This window comes from Vipera ursinii (genome assembly GCF_947247035.1).
Source record: "Vipera ursinii genome assembly, chromosome: 6".
NCBI classification, from domain to species: domain Eukaryota; kingdom Metazoa; phylum Chordata; class Lepidosauria; order Squamata; family Viperidae; genus Vipera; species Vipera ursinii.
This window is the reverse complement of record NC_139515.1, coordinates 77,080,323-77,097,133: the sequence shown is the minus strand read 5'-3', so window position 1 is coordinate 77,097,133 and position 16,811 is coordinate 77,080,323. Positions and strand designations below refer to the sequence as shown.

At 40.3% G+C, this 16,811-nt stretch overlaps 1 protein-coding gene across 1 annotated transcript in view; it reads right to left on the bottom strand.

Annotated features, from left to right (window-relative positions):
- Positions 1–3,918: 3,918 nt before the first annotated feature.
- USP18 (ubiquitin specific peptidase 18) overlaps positions 3,919–16,811 on the bottom strand; it is a gene marked incomplete at its 5' end in the record, with an annotated part of 29,999 nt that continues 17,106 nt past the window's right edge. Inside the window, 9 exons of the mRNA XM_083365392.1 lie at positions 3,919–4,105; positions 4,566–4,672; positions 7,520–9,382; positions 10,099–10,148; positions 11,390–11,521; positions 13,343–13,513; positions 14,011–14,106; positions 15,145–15,291; positions 16,626–16,705. Of these exons, the coding sequence (XP_083221518.1) occupies positions 9,328–9,382; positions 10,099–10,148; positions 11,390–11,521; positions 13,343–13,513; positions 14,011–14,106; positions 15,145–15,291; positions 16,626–16,705 (731 nt within the window). The 3' untranslated portion in view covers positions 3,919–4,105; positions 4,566–4,672; positions 7,520–9,327. The remainder of the gene's footprint in view (positions 4,106–4,565; positions 4,673–7,519; positions 9,383–10,098; positions 10,149–11,389; positions 11,522–13,342; positions 13,514–14,010; positions 14,107–15,144; positions 15,292–16,625; positions 16,706–16,811) is intronic.

Sequence of the window (16,811 nt, the reverse complement as noted above, 5' to 3'; positions counted from 1 at the left end):
TATGTAAAATATATAACACAGTTAAAACATCCACAGTACAAGCAAAGTAAGAAAAATAACAATAAACAGTATTAAGCCAAAACCACAATAATGCCATCAAAGTGAAAAATAAAAAATGAAGCTATACAATTATTAGGAAAAAAATCTGCAAAGCTAACTGCAAGAAACTGGAAATAACCCTTTTCCAATCAGCAAGACAAACATTATCTGCATATATAAATGAACATTGCCACATGTATTAACTTTCCAGAAATTTCTGTTCCCTAAGCTAAAGATTATAATGCTTAACTGACTGATCAAATCTTAAACAGCCTTATTGTTAAATATGAAAGGCGTTTCTTGGTGGAAACTGTAACACTACAGTTCATTCCTGGCTGCTGTTCAGCATTCCATCAGGCGTTAAGCAAAAATTCAGTATCACTGCAGGCCCCTACCTGTTTTGAGTTGGAACTTGTTCCTACCTGCTATATTTCTGCTGCAGTTTGAATTCTTGAATTTAACTTTTCACTGAATATTGGACTGAATTGAATGCCATCACTCTCCTCCCTCCTCCCAAATCCTTCACCACTTCTGGCATCCCTGTCCAAACACATTTTCTCACTTTGGCAAACACAGTCTTTTGGCATCTTGTTGACTGTCTATTTGTCTGACTGACTGACTGACTTTGTCTGTCTGTCTATCATCTGTCTGGCTGGCTTTTTTTTTTTACAACCCTGTAATTCCTGAACATAACTGAGTGTTTACTGGCTGGATGCTCTGAGAGAGAAACATTTGCTACTGCCTAGGATTGAACTCTCAATCTTCCAAGTGGAAGATGAGCATCTTCTCCTATAGACCACCACGCCACTCATCTATCTATCTATCTATCTATCTATCTCTGTAGTTTCCAAGATAGATAGATAGATAGATAGATAGATAGATAGATAGATAGATAGATAGATAGATAGATAGATAGATAGATAGATAGATAGATAGATAGATGGATGGATGGATGGATGGATGGATGGATGGATGGATGGATGGATGGATGGATGGATGGATGGATGGATGGGTGGGTGGGTGGGTGGATGGGTGGATGGATGGGTGGGTGGGTGGGTGGGTGGGTGGGTGGATGGATGGATGGATGGATGGATAAGTAGGTAGGTAGGTATGTAGGTATGTAGGTAGGTAGGTAGATCTATTTTCTGGCTTGCATACCACCAGATTCAATAAAAATCAGTCCCAGCAGTTTACACCATAAATACTAACATATTTTTGGCATATGCATTCTTGAGTGAGAACCTTTAGCTGAAACGTTCAACTGCCTGTCCTTTGGGAAACATTGATACATACCTGGATACAGAAAAACAATGCTGTAAACAGTAAGGGCAAATGATCATGGAATGCAGGAGGCACAGTTGGTGACCCTGCAAAATGCCAAGGCATAAATGTCCCACAGTGGCCATTCATCACAATATTAACTTGTGATAACAATCTTCCCGTTGAACAGCCACCAATCTGCTGACGTGGCCTAGTTAAGAAAAGGAGAGAGGGAACCTTCTGGATTTTTAATCTTTTATCTAAGTAAGGTTATCTCTGTCTGGTCCAAGTTTTCTATATACGAATGTATCAGGTTGCAAATGTACAGGGTTTTAGCCAGAGCTTTCTAAAGATACCCCAAAACATACAGCCCAGATTCCAGATTTCCAGGTACTAATACAATTCTATAGTCTTAAATAGCTTAGAATCTGTGGGCAAAGCTGGAAAGGACCTGGTGGTAGTTTCAGCAATTGCTTACATTGTGGTGACCATTTGATTTGATTCGATTCGATTTGATTTGATTAAATTTATATGCCGCCCTTCTCCTTGAGGACTCAGGGTGGCTCACAACCATAAAAATTAAAAAACATAAAGTAAAAAATTTAAAAAAGAATTAAACAATAGATGCAATAAATACAAGACAATTTAACCCAGTAAAAAGCCTAATTAAAAAACATAGTCAGTCCAGGCCCGCTTGTTGGAACAATCAGGTCTTCAGGTCACGGCGGAAGGACCGAAGGTCAGGGGCCATCCACAGCTCCGGGGGTAGTTCATTCCAAAGGGTCGGCGCACCCACAAAGAAGGCTCTCCCCCTGGGGGTCACCAGCCGGCATTGCCTGGCCAACAGCACCCTGAGGAGGCCAACTCTGTGGGAGCGAACCGGGCGATGGGAGGTTGACAATGGCAGCAGGTAGTCTCACAAGTACCCGGGGCCTAAGCCATGTAGAGCTTTAAAGGTTATTACCAGCACCTTGAATCACACTCGGAGGGTAACCAGAAGCCAATGCAGCTCACGCAGGAGTGGTGTAACATGGGAGTACCGAGATACTCCCATAAGCACCCGCGCGGCCGCATTTTGCACCAGTTGAAGCCTCCAGGTGCTCTTCAAGGGCAGCCCCATGTAAAGAGCATTGCAGTAATCCAGGCGAGAAGTGACGAGGGCATGGGTAACCGTGCATAGGGCATCTCGGTCCAAAATTGGTAGTATCATTACACCATTATGTAATGCCAGTATGCACCATCTCAGTGTGTCACATTGTCCTGGTGAACCCTGCCTTCCTTGGCACCCCATGCTGCCAATCATCAGACCACACAACTCATCCCATTCCCCCAGCCAGCAACTAAGACTGATGTGCACTATAATTGTACATACCTGGATAGAATCAGGTTATCTTGCTTTGAATTATGCCTTATTTGTACAAAAAGGCATTCTTTGGTTGCCTTTTCTTTAACGTTAACTGCAAAATGCCAGAAGCTTTCCTGCTACAGACTTTCTGAGCCAAAATAAAAGCAAACAGTTGGGACAGTAAAGCTGAAGTGTATAAAAGAACACTGTCCATGTCTGTGGTGCACTGTTGTAAAGGTATATTTCCATGGATTCAGAAGGATCTTATTTGTAAAATACTAAAATATGGGCAGCATAGTCTCTTTCAGATATGCTTATTATCCTTAGCTAACCTCTGGTTGCAGAACATGGGTGCAGGTGGGTGACCTCACCTTTTGGCATCTGTGGGCACATTTGGTATCTGAGAAAGCCATTGTGGACACTCTGTTTTTCTTCTGAAACCCACAGAAGTTTCCATGTTCTCTTAGTCTTCTTTATCAAAACTTGATAGGGCCTACTTCCCAGGTGTCATGCTGTGACAAAAACACTTCAATAGCTGTGGAATCACAAAGCCCCCTTAAGAATCTGATAAATCAACTTCATACATTTGGGTTTTTTCCCCTCAAAAGCCTCTCACGTGGAGTCCCATTTATCATTTGGAAATTCTGGTCCCAATTGTGGTTTGTTTGTTTGTTTGTTTGTTTGTATCCTGCCTGATTATTTTTAGGGAGCAAATTTATCCAATACACCTTCCTCCTCTTATTTTCCCTACAATAACCCTGTGAGGCAGGTTGAACTGAGAGACAGTGACTGACCCAAAGTCACCCAGCTGACTTTCATGGCTGAGGCAGGATTTGAACTCATGGTCTTCCCCTTTCTAGCCTGCTGCCACAATCACTAAACCTGTAAATTGAGGACCATTCATACTGATGTTTAAAAGATTTCTTTATACAGTAAGTCCTCTGTCAGTCTAGATAGAAATGTTCTATAAGTGCTGTTTAACAATTGCCCTTCCCTCAGAAAGTCCAAGAATAATTAAGATTGATGAATGCATCTTCTGTTCCATCTTATACCTCTAGCTAGATAACTAGTTAATAACACACAAATATGGGATCACCTCAGAGTCCCCAAATTTTCACAAACCAATGTCCCCACCCGGAATATTGAAAGCATCTCACAGGCATTTGTCATATAGTAACCAGTGTGGGCCAATTTCAAAATACCCAGGTGTCAGAAACCAAACACTGCCCTTGCTGCAATCGCCCACCATTTTCTTTTGTAACAATGCCTCTGGGTGGAGTGAAGAGGATTTATTGAAAGTACAAAGAACACTTGAAGTTGGTGCTCTGTTTTGTTGAAAGCTCATTTCTCATAAAAGCTTGCAACTGTCTTCCTGGCAGTTAGTTCTCCAAAGAAAAATGTCCCCTCTTGGAAAGGAAGCACAGACTTGGGGACTCCAGATTTCCTTCATATCGCCTCATTCTGATAGAAACATAGAGAAGTCATTGATAACAATGATTTATTTATAACGGGTAGCCCTTGACTTACGGTCGCTTAGTGACTGTTTGAAGCTACAATGGACTCCCCCCAAAAAGCACATAAGACCTGGATTCAAAGTTCCAATGTCCACCTCTGCTACACCAACATCCCCCCCTCACATGATTTGCTCACATGATCAAATTTTGGACAAAGAGGTCTGTATTTTTGGCTGTTTGCAGCATTCCTTGGTCAGGGGACTGCGATTGCCAACATTTTTGGTTTCAGGAGAAAAAAAAACCCATAGCAAACAATGACCATTCACTTAATGGCCATGGCATTTGCTTAACAACCACCATAAGAAAGGTTGTAAAATCGGTTATTGTCACACAATGACCTGCTTTACAAACATCACAACTTATGACTGAAATTGCAGGCTCAATTATGGTGGTAAGTCAAGGGCTACCTGAAGTAATTTGTGCTTCAATCACGTCCATTCACTGAAAGAGGAAAGAGATTGTTGTTGTTTTTCTTGATAAGCCATGAAACAAACTTGCTAGGTTGATCTTCTCCCTGAGGAAGGTGAAGAAGAGAGACAGGTCATTTTTGGGTTCCTTGTTCATCTGAAAACAAGATCCTTAAGCAAGCTGGGCTGGAAGGGATTGACCGAATCAATGCCTCATTGTCTGTGCTAAATAAACAAAACTTCTCTGCCTAAAGATTCAATTTGAGCTGCAAGACAGAACTCAAAAGATTTTGGAAAAGCCTTTTAGAAGTCCCTCTTTGTTTACTGGACAAGACAGCAGGTCCTCTCTCTCCAAGGCCACTTGAGTTCAGTAAGCAGTGCTGTCATCCTTTGCCCTCAGCTTTCTGCAAATTTTTCCTCTATAATTGAAATTTTCCATGTTGAAGCAGTGGCACATTGATTTATAAAGAGGAATTATTCAATGGCTAAAGAGATACAAAAGAAATTTGTGCATACTTGACCATTGTTTTAGGACCTTAAATGAATTGTGAAGGCTATTCTAACCTAAGAAGTGCAATTCTGATCGATGACAGTAGAAAAATCTATATTATTGCAAAGCAAAACTCTGCAAGACACATGCTTTTCTAAAAGTTTTTCCTGTACAATTGTCCTGCCTTTTTCAATGGACTGGATCAAGAACAGAGACCTCAGGAGCTGGGTTTTCATTCATTAAATTGTGGTCGACTCCTTCATAACTCTGCATGTGGCACCAAGCCAGCAGATATGGTTATGCTCAACGTTTCAAACAAAGCCAGGATTGAATATACTATAGATGGGAATTTGGTGTGAAATACAATCATAGTCTTTTATCAGTAACTCTCCCAACTTTTTCTTATCTGATGATGAGCCTATCTCATCATCGGGTAAGTTGTCCCAATTTTGAAGGGTTCATATCATAGGGAACGATTTCTTCATATACATCAGAATTTGTATTCTTGCCAGTTAAAGTCAACTAACCCTGTTGCCTGGCTTCATACAATCTACTGAACTGTGACCTAATCACAGAAGGACAGCGTGCAGTTGCCAATGTTGAGAAGTACTAGGTTAAAAATTCTACATTTTTTTTTAAGTACAGCTCAGTGGGTTAGGACGCTGAGCTTGTCGATCAGAAGGTCGGCAGTTTGGCGGGTCGAATCCCGAGTGCCGCGCAGCAGAGTGAGCGCCTGTTACTCGTCCCAGCTTCTGCCAACCTAGCAGTTCGAAAGCACGTCAAAATGCAAGTAGAAAAATAGGGACCACTACGGTGGGAAGGTAACAGCATTCCGTGCACCTTTGGCATCTAGTCATGCCAGCCACATAACCACGGAGACGTCCTCGGACAAGCGCTGGCTCTTCGGCTTTGAAACGGAGATGAGCACCGGCCCCTAGAGTTGGAAACGACTAGCACGCATGTGCAGGGGAACCTTTACGTTTATCTTTTACAAATTTTAGGACAACTGTATGTAAACCAAGGAACAAGGCAAGAAAATTGGAGGCCTCAAGGTATCATGGACTTCAGTTCCCATAATTCCCAACAAACATTTCCATTTCTGAGAATTCTGGGAGTTAACAAAGCACCCAACATGGAAGCTTCTAGGTTGGGAAAGGCTATTCAATATGAGAACACCCAGCATCTCTTTCTTGTTTGTAACCCTGCTTAGATCAAAAGGATTGATCTAAGGTTTCTCAGCCCTGATTGAACCTATAATGCAGGGGTGTCAAACTCAATTTCACTGAGGGCTGCATCAGCATTGCGGTTGCCCTCAAGGGGCCGGGTGGGTGTGGCCTGGGTGGGCATGGCCTACTGGGTGGGCATGGCTAGAGTGTGTATGGCCTACTGGGCGGGCATGGCCAGCTCTACATCATTCGCATCAAGGGTGCCTATGGGGGCCTGGGCAGGAGTGGGACAGATCTGAGGGTCTCTGGCAGAAGGAGAGTCTCTGGGCCAGGGCCAAGGCAGTGGGGGCCGTTCCCTCACTGTTTCCAGGATGGCTTCGCGGGCCACATAAAACCACTTCGCGGGCTGCATCCGGCCCCCGGGCCTTGTGTTTGACATGTCTGCTATAATGGCAGTGTAATTTATATGTTTAAACTCTCCTGCATAACTGATCCCAATCTTTCCGTGGAAGGTGGGTTATCATGTCTCCTCCACCATAAAGAGATGGGAGGGCAGATTTACAGCCATGCATCCCTGGAAGTAGGATCCTTACAAGCAAATTTTTTGCAGGTAAAAAAATCCAGTATAGTGTAATGTGAATTAGGAGTGTTGGATGAGAAATGGGGAAATCCAGGTTCAAGCCCCTTCCACTGCGGTAAAAATTGATCGTGCGACTTTGAACCAATCACTCTCAAAGCAACCTACCTCTAAGTTTATTGTAGAGATAAAATAGAGAGATTCCTGAAAGTTGTACAATCGAAGAAAAAGTTGGAAATAAAAACCATATGGGTAACTCTGGTACTCTTTTCTTAGCCCAATTCATCTCAAGAGTTATTGTGGGGAAAAGAGGAGGAGGAAGGAGGAGTATTAACTATGTTCAATACCTTGAGTTGGTTTATAAAAAATAATAATAAAGGTGGGATATAAATAAATAAAATTAACACATAAAAAGCAACTGGCAATGTTAAAATCCACAAAGCATTTCTTCGTCCTCTAATATTGGATGCGTCCAAGAACACACCACTCCATCCAAGAAAATTTAGCCAAAATTCTATTCTCCCTTGGAATACATTTCTAAAGCTAATTCTTTTGCACCACTGGGGGGGGGGGCGGAAATGGAATTTCTCTGCCTCATACTTAGGCTGCCCTCTGCTGTCAATCGGTTGGAAACAATGTGGTTCTTGATTTCTTAGCCCAGCTTCCTTAAGGAATGTCTCCTTTGCAGCAGCAGAAAGAAGAGGCAAGATATCTAGTATACCTGGACATCCTTTCAGTCAAACTTCTCCAATGAGTTTGTTGGCATTTTGTAACCAAGATGAAGCACACTCAGCATATGAGGATGTTCTCTTCTTTCTTCAGCAAACCATTTTCTTGGGATCAACTTTCTTCCCAACCTTGAATGCTTTCTCCACTACTAATGTTTTGTTTCAAATCGTCTTTTAAAAGGGAAAGGTAGAAATTAGACTCAACCCAAGCACTTTCTCTTCTAAAAACTAGTAGGGCTGGAGAAACCAAAACTTGTAAGGTTAGATTTGGCCTGTCTACTTTGCCAGAGGGTCATTACATGAACAAAAAACATGGAGAGGAAACCTGTATCCAGATCTGATTAACATTGCCCTCTAGAATTCCTCAACCTTAATATAAACATGGGTTGTACAAATTGTATTCAGTATATCTTCACATTGGATTTTCCAAAGCCCAAACACACCTTAATATTCCATAATTGAATTAAAACTCATGTATGATCTGCTACAATCCTTAATTGCATTTTTATTAGATCTGCTCCCATCAGAGGTTTCACATCAACTTAATAGAAGGCTATGATTAACTCTCTTTCTGCATCTTCAGAGAACTACTTAACTGCTTCATGACACAGAATATTTTCCAAGCAAAAAAAACGTAATTAAAATATAACATTATTCATAAATATTGCAATAAGTTGATGATGCTGATTATTTATAAACAATTAGTTTATAAATATATAAAACACTATATTATTATAAATAATATACTATAAAGCAAAACTGAAATAAAGCAAATCTGTTGTAGCTACAAACCCTTTTGCTATCTTAGTCAGAATTTGATATTTATTTATTAAATTTATATGCTTGCTAATCCAGCGCAACTAATTATTATTCCATCACCAAGCCAAGTAGCTAATTTTCTAGCCAGTTGGCTATTTTTTATACTGCATCACTCATTTGTCAGTCTTATGAACATGTCCAAGGAAACCTGAGATAGATCAAGTAACCATTCATTTTCGGGAAAAATAGTGTCATTTCATTCACTTCCCCATTCCAAGGAATTACATCATCATAAAATACATCAAATTAAAGCACTGGAGTAATCATAAGAGAGTAGAGCTCATTCTATATGACTGATGTTGATATGTATAGCAAATTACAAACTTGTTGATCTAAGAATATATATGCTCCAAATGTTCTTCTATTATACAATGTGCCAGAATTTAAGCAGATGTAAAGTCTCTTTTTTGATTGCAGCATCTTACAATTCCTATGACTGTCTGTAGGACAGAGTAGCTGGTAGTTAACCATTGTATAAAACTATGTCCCCCTAAAGAGAAAGCAAGTTACTCAGGTCACTGAAAATGCAATTTCAAGTACGTAAGTTCATTTTAAACAGCCACACTAGTATATATTACTCTCATGCAGAAATACTAAAATTTGCTTCTATGCTAATTGATAAATTGTGATCATTCTAGAAATTGGACCCCCCCCCAAGAAGGAATTATGGACAGCTTTCCAGAGCTATTTAGAAAGAAATTCATTCTTTTGTTTATGTACTCATTTTCTGGAGGGCTAACTACATTCCCTGGTAGAGGACAGGAAGGCCTGGAGGAACGTTGTCCATAGGGTCGCGATGGGTCGGACACGACTTCGCAACTAACAACAACAACTACATTCCCAACTCTCTCTTTGAGATGTACATTTTTCATGTGCATTCTCATTCACGGATGTTGATGGAAAATGGGTTCAACTTGCTGGGTTCTGTTAATTCAGGAAGCGTGAATGGGCTTTCCCAGTTACTGTGAATCTTCATTTCCATTCAGAGGGATCTGCTATTCCTTCTCATGTAAATCAGAAGGTAGGCAGTTTCACCCCTGCGAAACATGAAAGAAATTATGAATAATGGGAAAGCAGATCAACTGATAACACAAGAATTATTCCTTCAAACATCTTTCAGGGAAGTACACAGAATCATATGAAGTTTTTTGCCCGGAATTCAGTCAATTTAACTTGTTTCTAGCTGGCACAAGCAACTTGGTGTCCTCCGAATGTGTCATAATCAATAGGGAGGAAAAAACAATACAGATAGTCCTCAACTTACAACCATCCATTTAGTGGCCAAAGTTAAAATAATACTGAAAAAAGTGACTTATGACCGGTTTTTATACCTACAACCATTGCAGTTTCCCCATGGTCACATGAGCAAAATTCAGAGTTTGGCAATTGGCTCATATTTATCCTGCTTGCAATGTCCCGGGTCATGTGACTGCCTTTTCAGACCTTCTGACAAGCAGAGTCAGTGGGGAAACCGAATTCACTTAACAACTGTGTTCCTAACTTAACAATTGCAGTGATTCACTTAACAACTGTGGCAAGAAAGGTCGTAAAATGGAGCAAAACTCACTGAACACCTGTCTTAGCAATGGACATTTTGTGCTCAACTGTGGTCATAAGTCAAGGACTACCTGTATACTGTACCGATCTAATTTTGTTCTCCATACAGCCAGCTGTATTCGGTGGTTTCCACCTTCTTCTGCCTCTGAACTACTATTTCAGATGGATTAGAATAAAACCTGGCTTTCTTTCTTACCAACAGAGATATTGTCTTCCATAAGTAGATTTGATATCATCCCAGGATACCTGCAGAATATAAAGCACAAGCATCCACAGTCAAGGATATTTTTCAAAACACGTTTCACCTATTGAATGGAAAGTCATGGTTTATGTTAATTATTGTTTGTCAAACAACATAAAGCAAATTAGTCCATAGCATAGATCAGACCTGGTATTTTACAACCCCAGGACCACATCCAGCCCTTTTTACTATGAGCACCCTGGCCCACATTAAAAATGAAATTATTGCCTGCTCTCAAAATAAAGTATATATCTGCCCATACCTATAACACACACACACACGTATATATATGTATATGCATGTATGTATATGTACAGTGTGTTACGTATATATCTACAAACACACACACACACCACTGTCCATTTTGAATACATAGTAGAAAGAAGAAATTTGAGAGTTCACAAGTTTGATGCTATATGGAACAAAACTGTGACTGAATCTGGATGTTCTGCGTCGGATACCACAGAGCCTCCTCCCAGAAGGTAACAAAGAAAATAGGTTGTGAAGAAGATGTTAGCATCCCAGACAATCCTGCAGACTTTGCTCAAGATCGCTTATAGAAGAAAGTGAACTACCAATGATCTTTTCTGCCATCCTTACCACTCTCTGCACTGCCTTCCTATCTGAAGCAGTGATGCTTCCAAACCAGACTGTTAATGCCATATGACAGGACGCTCTTGATCGTCCCTCTGTAGAAAGTGGTAAGGACAGGGGAAGGAAGTTGTGTTTTTCTCATGTGACGCAGAACATGCAGGCGCTGCTGTGCAGTGACTCGTTGCTGAGCGACCAAGGTAGTCTGTTCATCAGCTGCATACCCAGAAACGTGATGCTGCTACCAGATGAATCATTAATGCACAGAGGAGTGTGGCTGTGCCTGCCTTTTCTAAAATTAACAACGATCTCTTCGGTTTTTCCTATGTTTAAAACGAGGCTGTTTTTGTTACACCAGCTCATCAAACCCTCTACTTCCTTGTGGTAAGCAGCCTCACTGTCATCTTAAATAAGGCCCACTACTGTTGTATCATTCGCATACTTCACAATGTGGTTGGTGGCAAACCTGGCACCAGAGTCATCAGTCAACAAGGTGAACAACAGCGGACTTAGGACACAACCCTGAGGAGAGTCTATGGTGAGTTATCCCATTCTGCCTGCAGGAGCCCCAGATTCAAGTCAAAATGTATCTAGCAACATTGGAAGTGATCGTTGATTCTGAAAGACTATCTCCAGGAGTGTCTGGCTTTCTCACCTGACAAACACTGGAATCGTTGAAACAATACCACTTATATTCAGTGAGACTCCAGATATAGGCACAATAATGCCCAAAGTCAGCTGGTCCCGAGTGGGCTATCACCGCGAAGAGATCATACATCCCATCACACTGGAAAGAAGTACAGAACAATATTTTGAGGAACAAAGCAGATGCAACACTTTCTTCTTTTAATAGGGAATGACTATTATTGTCACATCATTCCTGGACCTTCTACTGTCAAAGGACAATTGTCCACAACATGAGCTCTTTTGTTTCAACTCTTTCCCCTAACAAGTACCATTTTTGTAGGCTTGCTTTCTATAGAGTAGTTAGGGCATTTTACCAACAAAGCAATTGCTTATTTTGGGGGAGAGAGCAGGGAAGAATCCTGATGCAGGAAGTAGATAAGATGATTGAGAGTTTTCAAGTAGCTGCTTGGCAGAGCAAGTTGGATGGGGAAAAAAGGCATTTCCTCCACCTGCATCTAACTATGCTACGAATATGCCCTATAGTGTCTCTGTGATGTTTCCTTCACCTCATCCTGATCTTTTCTGGCTTTAAAGTAGAGTTTCTCAAATAAACCATGGCTGTTTCAAGGTTAATAACATCTAATGCACTTGGTAAACTCTTCTATTATTGGCACAGTCAAAATGATTCACACATGATTATAGAGCCTCATGTCTATTAGCCATTTGCTGATGGTGCTGGCATGCCCCTCTCCTTCAGTCTTGGGCTGGCTTCTTGGATACCATTTCCTTCTCCAAGGGGAAAGAACTGGCATAATAAGGCACCCTAAAACATTTTATAAAGCCACCTCATATTAAGTATCCTGAATAAATGGAAAACAGCTTTCATCCTCAGACTCGTATAATGATTTATACAAAGGCAAAACGTGAAAGGTGAAAATCAAACTACTTTTATAATTCTACAAATGTCTTAAGGAAGTGGGTTTAGTCTCTCAATCATTTCTGATTTGCTGACTAGATGTAGACATCAACCAAGAACCTCTTCATGATTGGGTAAAGCCAGTCAGCTTCTCCGTTTCACCTAAAACTCACCTTCATTTACCCTTTATATTCTACAAAACTATTAGATTAAAAAATAAGAAAAGATACAATGTTTTTATCTGTCTATCTATCTATCTATCTATCTATCTATCTATCTATCTATCTATCTATATCTATCTATCTATATCTATCTATATCTATTCTGGTAAATCAATGCAGTTTACATACTAATATAAAATTTCCACAGTAAATAAAAATAATGAACAACCAGTAAGTAATACAGTATTTGGTAATAAATAAGAAATATGTAAGTAAAAATGGGGAATAGTCATTCCTCAAGATCCTCTGGAACAGCGGTCTTGAAAAATTTTCAGGCTATCATAGATCAGGCCAGTCTAGTTTCCAGAGAAAACAACTAGGCTGATTGTGTTATTTTATTTGAAATGTGATTTTATTTATAATGTGATTCTCATTTTATCTTTTCCCAATATATCTCTTTCAGACAAAGAGAGAAAGATCTAATTCCCTGTAAACACAAGACTGCACAGTTACACACTGCTTTACACTGACACTGGACTTGTTAAGATCTGCATTTCAGGGTTTTTTTGGGGAGGGGATCCAAAGTACCTTCATATATATTTTTCTAGAACCGGGCTGAAGGAAAACATCCAGGATATAAGGACTAAGATGTCTCCAGCTGAACAGATTAGAGAATATCAGAAAGCTCTGTCTGAATGGACACCTTGATAAACAATGGAAAATCCATGGAGAAATGGCTGTGTCTTCCTCCTGCTCTGAAATACCACTTTGGGGTTATTATATTATCCAAAGCTTTAAAGACCATGACTGGAGTTCAAGGATTGGCTTTACCCCTCAGGTCGCAATTGCTCACCCTAAATTATAGTAGCCTTAATGCCAGAGGGAATGCATGTAAATATCCTACCTTCGTTTTAGCATCTGGATGAAACTGTTCCAGTGTCAAGATCCGGCTGAAATGTAGTTCTGGTGGGAAAGCCAAGCTATGTGTGACTTTCCTAGTTCTGTTGCCATCTTTGGAACGGAAGCGAGCGAGATGCAGCGTCAACATACATGGCAAATGCATTATTTTCATCCTCTGCAAAATCAGCAAAAAATATTCTGTCTGAATAGACAGTCTTGATAGGCACTGGGAGATAGGGCTGTATCCTCTTCCTAGTTTGAAACACACCAATTCTGGCCAACTGTACTTGAAAAAGTCTTTAAGGACCATAACTGGGGTTCAAGGACCAGTAAAAAAATAATCCATTAATAAAATAACTGCAAAGATGGGACTTCTCTACAATTAAATACAATTTAATTGTATGCAATTGTGATACAATTAAACTTCAATTTCCAAAATTATCAACCAGGACGGCCTAAAATCTGGGTCTAACATTAAGTAAAATATACTGGAAGCTTCTTCCAAGGTGTGTTTGACAAAAGCCATGGAACTGCTTTGTGATTTTTTTCCAGCCATAAAGAGATACAATACTAGTTATCTTAGGCAAACAAATAATTTAATCCTAAAATATAAAGGCAATGAAATTCCCAAAAGAATAATCTCTCCTATCATGCCACCTAAAACAGCATTACCCGCAGATGTGATGTTTTCTTGTCACACTTCGCACAGTAGCACATATTTTCTTTAGTTAATTGCTCTGGTCTGAAAAAACTGTGTAGTGAATTTTCCTAGGAAAAGAGAAATAATACATTGTAGAAAGCAAGAACAGATATCACTTCCCTCCAATATATCCCAAATTTAATTCTTTCCACTTAAATTGAGGCCATAAAGCTACCAATTCCCAACCTGCAATTCTCCAAATATATTCGGCTATAGGTTGCATCATTCCAACTACCAGTTGTAATGTTAAGAGTAATACCTCTGAAAATGCACTTTTACCACCTATTTAAAATAATCAAAGAGCATGCAGGTAAAGTTTAAGAGAAAGGGTCTTTTCTGCTGTGGCCCCTGCCCTTTGGAATATCTTGTTGTCAGAGGCGATATCCATCTCCATACTCTTGGTCTTTTGGAAGAACCTCAAAACCTGGCTCTGCTAGTTGGCTTGGGCCCCTGATGGAGATGCTTTACACTGGAGGTGGTTGGTGGAGTTACAAAAAAGATCTCACCTCCTTATCACTCGTGTAACTGATTTTTAGTTGTATCTAATTTCTGTTAACTTTAATGTTTTTGTTTTTATGCTTTTTATTGTATTGTAAGCTGCCCAGTCACCTTGAATAGTGAACTAGGCAGCAGAGAAATTTGATAAATAAATCAACTGTATCAACTCTCCCTTTCATCTGATGTTTATTTATTTATTACGTTTATATGCCACCCATCTCACTCTGCAAAGAGACTCTGGGCAGATTATAACTAAAATCATGACCTGTAAAACTAACCAAGCAAATAATCACAAGATGCTCGTTCTCTAGAATTTACATGAATGCAGCCCTATTTGATCATAGATTTTTAAAAGAGATGTGCCCATTAGCTCAAGAGGTTCCTGTCTTCAGTTCAAGAAGTTCCTGCTTTCACCTTACAGCAGGCATGTCAAACTGCCGACCCGCGGGCCAAATGCATCATACTGAAACTGCGCCCACCCCATTGCCGGCAATGGGGGAAAAGTCGTGATACGTCGCACATCACGCGACATCGCAAGTTTGACATGCCTGCCTTAGAGTATCTTGGTTGCATCTTCCCGTCTTTCAAAAATGCCCAAAGGAACTTACCAAAGTAGTAATCAGATGAGAATCAAAATCAAACATTGGAAGATGAAGCATTAGCTGATTACTGTCTATCTTTATTTCATGGAAACATTTCTGGCACACCAAGAGCTCTTGTAAACGGATGGTATACAGGTGAGTCAATCTTTCAACCTTCAACAGATGGAAAGTGAGAAGAAAAAAAAGGAAACAATATTATTATTATTATTATTATTATTATTATTATTATTATTATTATTATTATTAAACTTTTATTCATAAAACATGAAACTCAGTCAAATGAACACTCAAACTGACCGGCACTAATGGTTGACAAGGGTTGCTGCCAGCATCCTGGGTATCAACCAGGTATCTCCTTAAAATGTAAGATGTTCCGAGTAGCGCAGTTTTTTGTAGCTTTGCTGGAGTTATTGCAGGAAGCTGCAATTTCTTGATGTATTTTGTAAAGTTTTTGGACATAGTTCCCAGTGCCCTGATGACAATGGGTATTACTGTATTATCATTATATTGCTTTCCCAGAAATGTGATTTTGTACCAGTCTTTCCTAATTTGATAACAATCACATGCTGGAACTGCAAATCCAAGAACCTCTTTCTGTCATGCATGTGGAAGGCTCAGGTCTATTTAGAGGGCAAGAGCTTAGAGCAGGCTACATATTTATTTATTAGATTTATATACCGCCCTTCTCCTGAAGGACTCAGGGCGGTGTACAGGGCAATTAAAATACAGCATACAAAAGTTAAAATAGATTAAATTAGCCCCAAACTAATAAATTAAATTAAAATTTTAGACCCCAATCCCTCAGTCCAGGCCGGCAAGCTCAAATAACCAGGTTTTCAGGTCACGGCAAAAAGAGCGAAGGTCAGGAGCCATCCGGAGCTCCATAGGCAGCTGATTCCAGAGGGCAGGCACGCCCACAGAGAATGCTCTCCCCCTGGGGGCCACCGGCCGGCACTCCCTAACCGATGGCACCCTGAGGAGGCCCTCCCTGTGGGAGCACACAGGACGATGGGAAATTGACGCTGGCAGCAGGTGCGCCTGTAAATAATCCGGACCCATGCCATTTACGGCTTTATAGGTCATCACCAGCACCTTGAATCGCACCTGGAAGACAACTGGAAGCCAATGCAGCTCACGGAGAAGAGGCGTTACATGGGAGTATCGGGAGACCCCCATCACAACTCGCGCGGCCGCATTCTGCACCAGCTGAAGCCTCCGAGTGGTCCTCAAGGGCAGCCCCACATTTCCCATAATACTGTTTTCCATTCAAGCTTCCATTTAAAACTCAGAGCCAAACTACGTTACACTAATAATAACACTGGATGCTCAGACAGCCACCACAGCAAATAGGAATGGAGAGTAGTCAAAGTGTGAAGTCCAGCAATTGGGCTTTTCTTAAAGGGGATTACAATCAATTAACTCGTCATGCTTCTATAAAACCACAGTGATAAAAGTATTTTTTCTTCTTTATAAAAGTAGGATTTTACCAGGTCTGTGTTTGTGATTTGGCCTTTAAGCAGGCTCCAAATTTTGTAATAGACTTCTGAAGCATCGTGGAGATCAAACACTAGAAGAGACAATAAGCCACAATTTAGCATAGGGGATTTTACATTAGTTTTCCAAATTCTGATACTCTCATCTACTTCCCTGACTATATTCTTCCATTTTCCAAA